This window comes from Notolepis coatsorum, assembly GCF_963971535.1.
Source record: "Notolepis coatsorum genome assembly, chromosome: 7".
Lineage (NCBI taxonomy): Eukaryota > Metazoa > Chordata > Actinopteri > Aulopiformes > Paralepididae > Notolepis > Notolepis coatsorum.
In genome coordinates this window covers 44363419-44378481 of record NC_140171.1, presented here as the reverse complement: position 1 = coordinate 44378481, position 15063 = coordinate 44363419, and the positions used below count along the sequence as shown (strand labels likewise).

Sequence of the window (15063 nt, the reverse complement as noted above, 5' to 3'; positions counted from 1 at the left end):
TATCTATCGTTCAGGATGTAGGAACGTTATACTTTTTCATTCATACATTCATACAAAAATACCTTCTAGAATATAAGTATGTTTTTATCGTTTTCTGCAGTAATTCCTAGAACGTGAGTTATAGGCCTAAACACATATATAGATTATCGATTGCCGTTTATTCCCTAGACAGGCTATGTTAAAAAATTCAACTGTATATGATCGTATACGTTATGCTTCATCATGCGTGGAGGAAAGGGGGGGGGGGGGGGTCGTTTATAATTCCCCGATCATCAGTAACGGCTTTATGTATTATGGGTGATATATTGATCAGATGGTTTGCAGTGAAATTAATAAACAATTGGGCTGAAAATAACGTTAGTGTTGTCTTACCGTGCGTCAAAGAGACTGGCGGTGAAATATCCCAAGTATAGGACGTCGATCGCCTAGGTCCATTTCCGGTTTGTATGTCGCAATAAACGCCGAAATCATATCGATTATTACGTTTATAAAGCGATCCATTATGTGTCTGTCGGGAGCCTTGCAATGTCTGACGGCCGGATGAATTTAATCTACACACATCGGCCACTTCCTGTTGTTCCGAGTGTAACTCGCCCGACCATCCACCAGGCGGCGGTATTGAGCCGTCGTTGCCGTCACCTATAGGGTCCAGCTGCAGCGTCGGAGGTGTATATATGAATTATGAATGCCATGGCGAAAAAATGAAATATTGATCTCAACGCTGTACAGCGAGATCTGGCGGTCAAAGCATGGCGGGCAATAACGCTTTAAAGCGTTTACGGCGGTGGATGTGTTAAGCTGATATTGTAATTTCATACCAATCACTAAATAGTCTCAAACACATATAGCCAGGCCTAACACTGTGCCTTGACTCTCTGCCTGTCATAATATAATATAAATCTTTCAATGGGATTTGTAAGAATGTTATGTTAAGGAAGAAATAGTATGTAATTGGTGCATTATTTCTCTGTAATCTAACCATCTGTGTGATTGTGATTTTTTGCCCTCTGTTCAGATGCTGCAGCAAGGTCGTCCCCACAAATTAATCAGAACTCTGTCAACAATACTCAATTGACAGTCCACCACCGCCCCCCACAGGTGAGACTATAGAACTGCACATTAGGTTCAATTTCAAACCTAATTCATAAGTGTCTCCGCACAACGGTTTGTGCCAAAGATTATTCCAGATTGCGAAAGTACAGAATCTAAGATTTCAAATGATGGGTAATATTTTTTTTATCTGAACATTTTTTGAAGAAGATTTTGATCATTTTTTATCAAAGATTTCACACTTCTGCTAGTTTGAGCTGGGCATCAACAATAGCAACAGCAACGCCCCCTCACCTGAATAGCATTAACATAATTAAGTGCTGTCACTGGAATGTTGTCATGACTGAAATAGCTGTACAGTCCTCATATCCCTCCTAGTTACACATACACACAGTCCTCATATCCCTCCTAGTTACACATACACACAGTCCTCATATCCCTCCTAGTTACACATACACACAGTCCTATACACACAGTCCTCATATCCCTCCTAGTTACACATACACACTGTCCTCATATCCATCCTAGTTACACATACACACAGTCCTCATATCCCTCCTAGCCACCACAACCTAATGTTTATGTAGCTCTCCACCTTGCTATCTGAAACAATAGCGATCAATATAACTTTAATTTACATGGCTGTGTAGCTAACATTAACACTTTCAGAGCCCTTGCTTAACCTTTACCCGTTGAATGCCACCATCCACTTCAATGTTAGCGTTAACAACGCCTAATCTATGTTTTAAATTATGGCTATGTGTCTAATCTGCCCGTCGCTTTATCAATGACTTGTTTGCAGTCAACATTGTCGAAGCGGATAGTTTTTTTTATCGGTTCATTTTCGTTTTATAGCATTTTGAAAAGCCCTCGTTTTCAAGGAAAATATAAAGATTCCATGATAAAAGACATTTACTGGAATATGCTAGAATACACAAAAACTTCATTTTTTGGCCTATTTATGAATCGTTTTCAAATAAACGCTAGATTATCGATAGTATATGTGTACGTATGCAAGCTGAAAAGTCGATTCTCTTATTTCCTCATCAGCGATCGCACACACACAGACACATCACACATAGGGCAACCGCTGAGATCTCAGCGAATACAACTCTGATTATCCCAAGACTGGTAAAATAGATTCCTTACCTCAGATCAGATGTTCTCCAAAAAGATTATTCCAATTCCTGATCGCCATTCCAAATATCGATCACGCTTATTGATCCAGCGCTGGTTACTGGAAATATGTATTCCACGCTGTTTTGCGGCTCTGCAATGACTTGGATCCCCTCAGATGGCTTGCCCGAGAAGTAAAACGAGGAAGCTGGATTCCCCCCCCCCCCCCCCCCCCCCATGTGTTTCATTCAGTCTAATCCAATGGGGTGCAGTACAACAGGGAGAGACTATAGGGGGCGGTATTTTCCCAATGGAGCTCAGAGTTTGCAGCACTAACGTGAGACTAGATTGTTGAAATATGAATTCAAATCGCTAATAAAAAAAGATTACAAAAGAAAACTATTTAGCGTCGCTGGCACTCAGCGGTCGGCATGAACAAACAACATATAGCGTCATTGGCACTCAAAGTGTTAAAGACACTTACCCATAAAGACGCATCTCGACCGATCTCATCGTTAATTCCGTTGAATAGCGCGGTGTGTTCACCGGTGCAGAGACTGAATCAACTGGATTAACAAAGTCCAATATGTACTTGTTCATTAGATCCGATTCATTCATCTCTTTCTGATCCAGAGTGCAGCTGCTCCAACGTGATGAGTCCGACTCGAGACATGTTCATTAATCCCATGGAAAGTGTAAACGGAGGCCATGTGCGTCGCTCTAAGGTCTTGTCCAGATGAAAACGATTTTGATCTTTTTCGTTCATTTAGTTTTCATTTAAAAAAAAGGTTTCCGTAAAAACGAAAACGTCTCAAGATAATAAGTGTGTGCCACAAATTTACAAAATAAATGTCTTTCCTGTTTTAGACGACGCTCTTTTATTTTGAAAACCCCCGACTGGAAGTGTTGTCGTTGTTTTCGATAACTTGAGCTAACTTAAAGGGGAACTATTTTACTATTTCTTTCACTATTTGGGCACTTTTACACAATTCCTGTGAGTCTATGGAACACCTCTGTAATATATATATTTTTTTTATTCATTGTTTTGTATTTCTAATCAAGTCCTCAAAAACAGCATTTTTCTACCTCAAGATCTCGAGCCATTTTGAGCCTGGGCTCCAGGTCCAGCCACTGTGTGCAGCTCATCCTGCACCTCTCCATTATCATGCAGCGGTGTCTTTCTGACATCACAAATCATCACATTTTCAAATGACTCAGTTCAGTGAGGGTGAATATTGTGAGAGGAGAATTGGAAGAATGCGCCAATATGAGAATTTTGAGACATGGATCATATTAATATAAGTTCACATAGCTAGGAAACAATGCTAAACACTCAAAAAGGCCATTTATAAGATAGTTCCCCTTTAATGTTAGTTTTCAAAGGAGTGGAGAGAGAGAGATGGAGACCGCGGCTCAAACTACCTCTGTTGTATTAAAGTAATTGATTGATGTTTAACTTGTCCCTGTGTCCAAACGTTGTCTGTATTTAACGTTACCTTAGGATACCACTGTCTATTGTATTTAGTTGGTTAGCTATTTAGCTAATGTTGATAGCATTTTGAATAGCATCAATGCTAGCTGGCTGGCTACAGCTTTATTTACTAAATTATGGAGGCTTTTTAATTGTCAAGGTAAGAGAGGATTTGTCATGATCAACTGAAGGCGTATGCTATGGAACAATATGTGCTTGGCTACTACTTGGGTTTTCAGAAAAAGGCCAGCTATGTGACGCTAATCTCTAGCTAGTATCGTGTATTGCATCACAGTAGCCTCCCGATCAAGCTCAATAGTTTCTGTAACACGAACGCAACCACTCTGATGCCATTGGACATATAAGACATATATGTATCATGTTTCCGTTTGCATGCGGATTAAGGGAGATGTCAATCTGTTGTCGATGGTGGTAGTGCAGGCACAGTACATTTAGCTGTAAAAGCCTGATCAAGCTCAATAGCTTCTGTAACACGAACGCAACTACTTTGTACATGCCATTGTTGTTGTGACGTTTGGCTGAGTTTGCACACGCGGGTTAAGGCAGAGGTGGGTTATCGCGTCATCTGTTCAGGAAAAGACGCGTATCGCTTGTAAAGATGGTGACGCAAGGGGGGCGTCTTCAGAATTGCGCACTCTGAAAGCCGGTCTCAGAAAGTAGCGTCTGCCAGAACGCAGTTCCGTGTGGATGAAAGGTACATACGATCAAATACTTTGAATGATACGACCGAAATCGGTTTAGTCTGGATCTGGACATGGCCTAAAGGCCTCTACATGCTACAGCAACTGCGACGCAACATGGTTGCAGATGTTGCAGAGGGTGTTATAGAGTGTGTTGCGAGGATGTTGCGTACCTTTCACCAAAATCTAATCTGAACAACCGTTGCGTTGATGTTGCGTAGCATTGATTGGTTGGTTAGCGAATGGGGGCGGGGCTGTCATATAATAATATTGGTTCTGCAGGCAGGAATACTATCCTCGATAGTTAACGTAATTTATACAAATGGAAGTATTGATTTCGCCGTAAGGAATCATTAAAAAAATATACCGTTAACTGGAATGTTAGTTTCTTACACATATGTTGGATTATGTAATTGGTTTGTCATGACAAACCAATAAAAAATAGCGAATTAACCGGTGGTTATCCTATAGCCCTAAATATGTACATTTTAACAAAGTGGAGCCACAGGCGACTTCCATAGCATACGCCTTCAAATCCTCTTACCTTGACGATTAAAAGCCTCCACAATTTTGTAAACAGTATACCCATGGCTGGTGTTGATATTTTACGATGTCGGCTTGTGAGAATTCGTTGTAGCCACCCAACTAACGTTAATGCCATTCAGAATTTATTAACATAGCTACAACAACACAGTAACGTTAATATAATTACATGCGTCATTGTTTACAATGAACGGTGGGTAGTAGGCCTGTCGCGATAATCAATAAATCAATTTATCGCCCGATAATTAAAATGAATGCAATGATTTTGATGGGCGCGATTAATTGCTATTTACGTGTTTGTTTTAATGAGGCGGAACCAGTACCTCTTGTCAGTCACTCTCTGTGTGGGGAGGCGGGCCGCTGGCGTTACTAGAGTACAGCACGGGAGCTCCTGTTAGCACCATGTGTATGTTGGGCAGTAGCAACGCTACATAGCTGAATACATTTCTCAATAGCGTTGCTCCTTTTAACCAAGTAGCTATTTTTAGACCCAAGTAGTTACTCTCTACAGCCCGGAGAAACTGGACTGCTAAATAAAGATTAAAGATCTAGTGTTGATGCTATTCAATACTATTGTGGGAAGTTGAAGGAAGAGGCGATACAATAATGCGCGTGACAGGTCCATCAGTGACTTCCTACTTTATTCATTCACAGAATCAACCCAGTACACACACATACCACTCCCCTATATCTCCTCCCCTGTGACGCTTCAACTCTGGCGTGAGAGACTCCCTTAATGTGACACCACACAGGCCCCCCCCCGAACACCCAGAGTGTTTTTTTTTGTGCAACCTCAACCCATACAAAAAAAAACCAAAGTACTCAGCCCCTCGTAGGAGGCCTGACTACCCGACCATAACGACTGCGCTTAACAGTCAGGGGGGAAGGGCACGAGCCGGCGGCCGTCCGCGCCGGCGGCGAGGCTGGACTGGGGGAGAGTCCGGGGCTGCTGCCGGGGTAGAGGCAGACACGGGCCGCAAACTTGCGGCAGGAGTGGGGTTGGGTGGACGGCCGCGCCGCGCCGTCGGGGCTGAGCCAGCTCCACCGGCCCGTCCGGGGCCACGTGTGCAGGCTTCAAACGGTCCACCGATATCCGCTCCTGAAGCCCCCCTCTGTCCACCATAAAGCTCTTGGGTCCCGCTTCCAGGACCCGGAAGGGCCCATCGTACGGAGCCTGGAGTGGAGATCGGTGGGCATCGCGGCGGATGAACACATACAGGGCTGACATCAAGTCCTTGGGGATGTAGGACAGGGGAAAACAGTGATGTGCGGGCACGGGAGCGAAAGTGCTGCCGCCGTCTCGGATGGCCAAGCGATGAGTTGCAGCTGACCAGGGGGCTGTGGCACCTGGGAGGAACTCCCCAGGGACTCTCAGCGGCTGACCCAACACGAGCTCAGCCGAAGATGACTGCAGATCCTCCTTTGGGGCCGAGCGCAGGCCTAGCATGACCCACGGTCGACCCAATTACTGTCCGTAAGAGCCGCCCGGAGAGCAGCCTTCATAGTGCGGTGGAAACGCTCACAGAGACTATTTGCCTGCGGGTTGTATGCCACGGTGCGGTGGAGTTTCACCCCCAAACTCTCCGCCACGGCGCTCCACAACTCTGACGTGAACTGGGGCCCTCTGTCCGAAGTTAGATCCGCAGGGGTACCGAAACGGGCCACCCAGGTGGAGATGAACGCCCGAGCGACGTCCGCCGATGTAGTGGATGACAGGGGCACAGCCTCCGGCCACCTGGTGGTCCTGTCCACCATGGTCAGTAGGTGAGTGAACCCCTGGGAGGGGGGCAGCGGGCCCACCAGGTCCACGTTAACGTGATCAAAACGTCTCTCCGGGATGAGAAATGGCCCCAGCGGGGCCTTAGTGTGCCGATGCACCTTGGCGTGCTGGCACGCTACACAAGAGGCAGCCCACCCCTTGACGTCCTTCCTGAGGCCCGGCCAAACGAACCTAGCCCACACCAGCTTAACTGATGCCTTCACCCCCGGGTGCGACAAAGCATGTATAGCATCGTAAATGCGGCGGCGCCAGCCCGCGGGGACCATCGGGCGAGGTCGGCCTGTGGAGACATCGCAGAGGAGCGTGGCCTTACTGTCCTGGAACACCACATCCTCCAGTCTCAGACCTGTCGTGGCCGTCCTGAATGCCTGGATGTCCATGTCCGTGCACTGGTCAACTGCCATGGCTGCGTAGTCCACACCCAGGTGCACAGTGTTGACCCGCACTCTGGAGAGGCAGTCAGCCACCAGGTTGTCCTTTCCCGCCACATGTTGCAGGTCAGTGGTGAATTCCGAAATGGCGGACAGTTGGCGCTGCTGCCGTGCCGACCATGGTTCCGTGGTCTTAGCCATGGCAAAGGTCAGAGGCTTGTGGTCCACGAAGGCGGTGAACTCCCGGCCCTCCAACAGGAACCTAAAATGACGCGTGGCGAGGAAAAGGGCCAGCAGCTCCCTCTCAAACGTGCTGTATTTCCTCTTGTTGTCCTGCAGTGTCCTGCTGAAAAAGGCCAGAGGCTGCCAGGCGCCAGCCACCCACTGATCACACACCGCCCCCACAGCATAGTCCGAGGCATCGGTCGTGAGGGCTATTGGAGCTATAGGAAGTCTGTCTGGCCGGCCGAACTGACACTTGGCTGGGTTCACAATCAGCCCATGTTCATTCAGCCGCTGAAACAGCTGTCGGAGGTGCAAACAATGCTCTTCAGCAGATGTGCTGGCCACCAGGATGTCGTCTAAATACACAAACAAAAATGACAACCCTCGCAGCACAGAGTCCATTAACCGCTGGAAGGTCTGCGCTGCCCCCTTGAGTCCGAAAGGCATCCTTAAAAACTCGAAAAGTCCAAACGGGGTAATAACGGCGGTCTTGGGCACGTCTCTGGGATGGACTGGCACCTGGTGGTAGCCCCGCACCAAATCCACCTTGGAGAAAATGGTGGTCCCGGCCAGGTGAACAGAAAAGTCCTGGATGTGCAGAACAGGGTAGCGGTCATGATCCTTGGCACTATTGAGGCGCCGGAAATCTCCACACGGGCGCCACTTCCCATCAGCTTTCGGAACCATATGCAAAGGCGAGACCCACGGGCTGTCGGAGCGCCGCACAATGCCGAGCTGCTCCATTGTGTCAAACTCCCCTTTAGCGATGGCCAGTTTAGCGGCGTCAAGGCGGCGTGCGCGCGCGAAAACTGGCGGACCGGCCGTGGGGATATAATGCTCCACCCCATGTTTTGCGACCATAGCAGAAAACGTGGGCACAGTCAGAGCGGGGAAATCAGCGAGAAGCCGCTGGTACACGTCCCCTGTGGCGAGGATGTTGGCGAGGGCGAGCCCCCCCCCCCCCCCCCCCCCCCCCCCCAGAGTGCAGGGGTAAGTGGCAAATGACACAGCGTCAATTAAGCGACGGTTCGCCACATCCACCAAAAGTCTGAGCACATAAAAAATCCGCGCCCAGTATAGGCATCGACACAGAAGCAATTACAAAATCCCAATTAAAAGCATGTCCATTGAAACAAACAGTCACTGACCTGGTGCAGAAAGTGCGAATCGGAGTTCCATTGGCGGCGTCCAGCGGGGGGCCGTGACTGCCACTCAAGTCGTCCGCAGCTGAAGCTGGCAGGATACTCCGCTGGGCTCCCGAATCCACCAGCAAGCGCCTACTGGACAACGTGTCCTCAATGAACAGCAGCCTTGTCGTGTTGCCAGCACTCACGGCTGCTAATGAGCGCCGGCTCTGGCATTTCCCTGGACGGAAAAAGAGCAAGGCTGCTCACATCGCCTGGCTTTGGCACCATAACGCAGATGAAAAAAACAAAGTTCATTCTCCCTCCGGCGATCCGATACCGCAGCTCCCGTCATCTCCCCCGCCGGCAGCGCAGCGTTAACGTTAACGCTGTAGTGGCGGGTTGCCAGCAATATTCTGTCAGCCTCTTCTGCCATCCCCCGATAATCCTTGGCTCTCGCGAGCGGCGAGCTGGCCAAGGCAGTGCGTACTGGAGGTGGAAGCTGACGCAGAAATAACTGTATAAATAAAAATGATGCGTCACCTGAGCCGAGCAACGCCAACATGTTCTCCATGAGCTCGGTTGGTTTACTGTCACCTAAACCGTTCAGTGACAACAGGTGCTCCGCCCGCTCTGTATCTGACAGCTGAAACAGCCGTAACAGCTGTTGTTTGAGAGCGGCGTATTTCCCCATGGCTGGTGGATCTCGCAAAAATCCCATGACGCGACGGGTGGTTTGTGCATCCAATGCAGCGACGACATGATAGTATTTTGTGTCGTCCACTGTGACACCTCGCAGATGGAATTGAGCCTCGAACCGGGTCCGGGTCGTGCTGCCAAAACTCGGGCAGCTTGACAGACACCGCAGCTGCCACCGCAGCGGGCCGAACAGCGTTTTCTTCATTATTACTCATAATAATAATAATAATATTAATAATCCAACGATCAGGGTCACCAATGTGGGAAGTTGAAGGAAGAGGCGATACAATAATGCGCGTGACAGGTCCTTCAGTGACTTCCTACTTTATTCATTCACAGAATCAACCCCGTACACACACATACCACTCCCCTATATCTCCTCCCCTGTGACGCTTCAACTCTGGCGTGAGAGACTCCCTTAATGTGACACCACACTATCAACATTAGCTAAATAGCTAACCAACGAAATACAATGTATAACATGGCTACAACACACAATAACGTTAATACAATTACATGCATCATTGTTTACAATGAACGGTGGGCTAGTCAAAGGACTGGACACAGGGACAAGTTAAACATGAATTAATTTATTATAACAGGTAGTTTCGAGTTGCTTCCTCCTCATCGTTGATTGCCTGTAGTAGCTGCATCTAACGTTAGTAGCTAACGTTAAAACTAACCTAAAGTTAGTTGTTCACCAACAATCTCAACATTTGTTTCATCATTAGCTCAAAAACACGGAACCGGACGAGACAAGTTGTCCGCTCATAGGTTCTGCTAGGATAATAACAACATTACTTCCGCTCCGGTCGGTGGGTTTCAAAATAAAAGAGCAAAGTCTAAAACACCGGAAAAGACGTTTATTTTGTACAGCGTTTTCCTCCACGAGTACTCGAGTACATCATGTGATCAATCGATCTGGATTATTTTTGCCCATCCCTAGTTTATCCTGTGCTGAAAAGTCTCCATTTCAATAGAGATAGTATATATTTTGGTGTTTATTTGATTATTGTTTCACTGCCTTTTATTTATTACGTTTCCACAGTTTTTTCCTCATACTTTATTAACATTTTGTACATGGTACCGCAAGGTACATTAATAATACAAGTACATGTTAAAAGGATGACACAAAAAGCCAGACAGAGGGCTTGTTTCCAGTTTCAGTTTGTTTTATAATAAACAATCAAACTCTGCGTATTGCCTGCCTATTTGTTTGGCGGAAACTTGATCATGGAGTTGATAATAATAAAAAAAAAGTAGTGCCGATGTAGCTAGCTATTTTTGCCATGTTGCTTGTAGTGTAGCTTGGTACATTTCTCTGGGGATAGCTTTGTTGTAGTTGAGCTATATTTAAATCGAGAGTAACTGGTAGTGTAGCTTACTACATTTTCCAAGTAGCTTGCCCATCACATAATCCGCAAGCCACAGTAAACAAACGAGAGCCACAGTTAGGGTGACCCGCTGTCCCGCTTTTGGTTGTACTGTCCCACCATTTGACCTAATGTCCCGCGTCCTGCATATTGAGAGGATGTCCCTCTTTTCGAAGCAAAAAGAAAAACATGGGTCTAAAAGCCCCTTCCTACAGTAAACCTAGCAACCCGCCTCTTGTCCACACACATTGTTCTGCTCGTTTTATCATTGCTCTCACGGAGATAAAACTGGGAACGAGGTTACTCTGCTTGTGACGCTACCTCATATCGCAGATCTGATTTAGGATATTTAAAATGTCTTCCAATGTTAAATAAAGGTTTATTGCACTTTGAAACGGTTTCCTTGCATTATTATGCTATTATCATTATATTAGTAAAAAAAAATTAAAAGGTTCATTGAAAACTTTTGGGAAATACATTTCTCAAAAAATAAATTCTCAAAACCGCAATAATCTCACTTATCGCAATAATTTCTTGGACAATTAATCGCCCAGCAAAATGTGTTATCATGACAGGCCTAACGGTGGGGCTAATCGAAAGGACTGGACACGGACAAGTTAAACAGCAATCAATTATTTTAATACAACAGGTAGTTCGAGCTGCACTTTCGTGCCTATACGACCACACCACAGCCACATTTGACGAGCTCTCTCCTGCCGATTAAATTCAGCAGCTCTTCCTCGACCTCGAGTGCCTGTAGCTGCCTGCATTTGCACAACGGCGTCCATCCCTGCTGCTAGCTAACGTTAAAACTAACCTAAAGTTAGTTGTTCACCAACAATCTACAGACACCAACAAGAACCAAACTACTACACAAGCCGATAGCGACAGCATCATAAATACTTCCGGTCGGGGGGTTTAAAATAAAACACCGGAAATACGTTTATTTTGTACATTATCTAACGTTAAAATGAACCTAAACTAACGTTACAACTAGGGTTGGGCACCGAAAACCGGTTCTAATTAGGAACCGGTTCCTAACTTCCGGTTCTGGAACCGGAAGTAACATACCTGCATTTCGATTCTTATTTTATTTATTTTTTTTACTTTGTTAATTAATACCCTAGTTACAGTACAGCAAACAAATTAAACTGTATCAAGTCAACTGAAAATGTGAATAGTATGAAAAAAATTAAAAATTTAAAAAAATTAAAAATTCTCCTGCGAAATAAGCTGTGACCTGCACCTCAAAGAATCGGAATCGAGAATCGTTCAGAACAGGAATCGATATGGAGAATCGGAACCGGAATCGTTCAAATCCAAACGATGCCCAACCCTAGTTACAACTAACCTAAAGTTTAAACTAACGAACTAATAAACGTAACAAACAAACTAAATATAACTATTACACTATATACAAGAACACGAGCAAAAACAAACATAAACACGGCTATTATATGGGTTGTTATCAATGGGCTGGTTGAGAAGGGAAGTTTCATCTATCTAGGGAACCTAGCTACATACGGGGTACAATGTTGCATAGGCTGCGCATGGATGTTGCAGAAGCATAAAGTCAGAGTGTCTGCTACATTGTAGCATTGTGGATGTTGTGTTGCAGTCGCAGTTGCTGTAGCATGTAGAGGCCTTAACACTCCACCAATGCAAACGAAAGCGCTTGTCTTGATTCACATGAAAATGTAATTACACCCCCATGCAATGCAAGATCCCCCACACAAGATCAGAGTGAAACAGCGAACAGTCTACCGTAATTTTCGGACTATAAGGCGCACCTGAATATAAGCCGCAGCAGCTAAATTGAATGATGTGTACATATATAAGCCACACTGGACTATAAGCCGCAGGTGTTTTAATGTTTAATTACCATATGTAAGGGTTCATGCACAGAGGGGATTGTCGGGAAAGAGATGGCTGTTTGAGGAAGCTCCCATTTATTAACATTTTTGTTTAAACAGTAACGTTAGCTAGGTACTAACGTTAGCTCACGGAACGATAGCTAGTTAGCCAACGCTAGCCAGCACCTGCGAAAACGAATGCCAAACGTATGATATCAGATGTTGATATCAGGAGCTATCAGTAGCTAGCCAGCTAGATAACGTTAGACAATGCCTCATGTATTAAACTAAAGTGAATAGTTGACTGGGCTATTTTGTTTAATGCTTCAGTTATGTTGAAAGAGGAGCTCTGAGCTGCTCATGCACTCAACTCTTGCCGTAAGGGTTTGTTGACATGGGTCTGTGAGGGGGAGGAGGAGGGGCAAGGCGTGCACTGCTGCAGCAGCTGTGTGCCTGTGAGAGTTAAAGGTGGTGGACTGTAACCTGTAAAATCCATAGATTTAGGAGGTCCCCTAGTGGCCGTTAGCTGTAAAAATCCATAGATTAGCTGCACCGTTATATAAGCCGCAGGGTCGAAAAATGGGAAAAAAGGCGTGGCTTATAGTCAGAAAATTACGGTATTTTAAACAAAGGATTGTTACTATTATAGATATTAAAACTGTTAGTTTTTATAGTAAACATGTTTTTATACATTCAAATTCTAATAATATGAAGAAGAAGAAGAAAAAACACACAAAAAAAAAGAATTCTTTCAAGCCTACACGAAATAGGGCAGGGCCGAGTTCTGGTCTATCGCTGTGCGCCAATATTATGGTGCAATGTCGTAAGCCACAGTTGTCATTTAATGATAACCTGTTATTTGATTACAATCACCTGTTTGCCAGCCAAGATGTCTGCGATGGAATACTATTAATAATACAACCTTTAGAGTTATTAGCTTGACAGAATTTCCTGGCTGCCACCAATCCATCTTCACAAACTCAAAACTTCAAAATCTGGCTTGTTAGTTGAATTTGGCACTAGGTTGACTTTAAAAACACTGGCCATTCACTTTTTAGATTCTCAGTAATTTTTTTATATCAAACATGTCATTCCTCTCTTAGGACTTAGCCTTGGCATAAGATTTAAATGGGTCCAAATAAACATAGTATGTGACATTTGTATCGTCTATCTATACACACACTCTAACCCAGTATAAACATGTCTGTTGTGTTAAATTGATGTATTTATTTATTCATCCATCTTGGTTTCTTCCCTGTAGGACTCTCCTTTGAAATCCCGCACTGTAACCACTACCACGCCGACGAGGGCCTCCTCCGTGGCCCTGCCTCCTCTCCCTGTGGCACCGCCCCCTACGGTTCGCCTGCCCCCGGAGGCTGCCCAGACGTCCCTCCCTCAGCAGCCCCAGCTGAAGCTGGTGCCAAGCCAGACCGGTATCGTGTTGTCCTGGTGCGTGTCAGAGCCCGATCGGACCTGTGCGACCATAGACAGTTATCACCTCTATGCCTTCCACCAGGACAACTCGACCGCTAACACGTCGCAGCAGTACTGGAAGAAGATCGGGGAAGTGAAGGCCCTTCCCCTGCCTATGGCCTGTACCCTCACCCAGTTCCAGTCTGGCTCCACTTACCACTTTGCTGTCCGAGCCAAAGACATTTTCGGACGCTTTGGGTCCTTCTGCGAGCCTCAGTGCACTAACGTCATCAACTCCAGTTCTGGCTGAAACGGAAAGAAACGGAAAAAGGGTTTTATCACGATATAATTAGTTCAATGTTAAATAGTCAAAGTTACTTTTTTTCCATGTCTTGTGAGGAACTCTTGACATTGCCCTATCCCCCACCCATGTACACACACACACACACACACACACACACACACACACACGCACACACACACACACACACACACACACACACACACACACACACATCTGTGTAAATGTTTATTTCTGCCTAAATGAAACGTAAAGGACCTTTGACTGATTGGGGAAAATTATATGACGCCAGTTAGATTTCCCCTGTGGATGTTTTTTTTTTTTTTTTTGTGACTTAAGCTATTGTACATAAATGAATTATTTAGCCCATACCAGGTCAGATATTTATGTCAACTTCTGTTACTCTGGTCAGGATGTCACTTCCTTGACTGGACCTTAGCTGAGAGGAATATCATTTTAAACCCTCACAGAATTGCACAGAAATGGATAATTGTCTGGTAGAAATTAAACGATAATGAGAACATTTTGTATGTTTTGTCTGGCAACCAGACTTTGACAAACACAATAAACGTTTTATTAAAAAGTGTGTGTGTGTGTGTATATGTGTGTCAAACTTATTTTATAGTTTATAAAAATTATTAAAAATATATATATATAACTGTCAGCGTTGCCTCCGGCTCGGCCGGCCGTCATACTGGCTTTTATAATTTCTTTCTTATAATTTCTGGTATTTTAAAGTGTCTTGTGTTGTGAAGTGTCTTGTGTTCAAAAGAACTCGGATACAACAATAACACCTCATCGATGCTGCTCAAGGCATTATAGAGCCCTGCATCATGAAACTGAGCATCGTGTGTCCCTGACAACACTGCTGGATCCCAGGTTAAAAAAGATAGGATTCTTTAGCCACAATCTTCTTCCTCATCGTTGTCAACACAACCACCCATATCGGAAGCTTCTCAGCCTGTGACTCAAGGTAATGTACAGACACATTCTACTTGTGTTATTGTATTGAATCACTTACAGCCTGTTTGTCTATCCTAGGT

At 45.2% G+C, this 15063-nt stretch overlaps 1 protein-coding gene across 3 annotated transcripts in view; it reads left to right on the top strand.

Annotated features, from left to right (window-relative positions):
- atf7ip (activating transcription factor 7 interacting protein) overlaps positions 1–14577 on the top strand; it is an 87691-nt gene extending 73114 nt beyond the window's left edge. For all 3 annotated transcript variants that reach the window (XM_084319072.1, XM_084319074.1, XM_084319073.1), the window contains exons 12-13: positions 1016–1098; positions 13568–14577. In XM_084319072.1, coding sequence (XP_084175198.1) covers positions 1016–1098; positions 13568–14029 — 545 coding nt within the window. In that variant the 3' untranslated portion in view covers positions 14030–14577. The remainder of the gene's footprint in view (positions 1–1015; positions 1099–13567) is intronic.
- Positions 14578–15063: the final 486 nt, after the last annotated feature.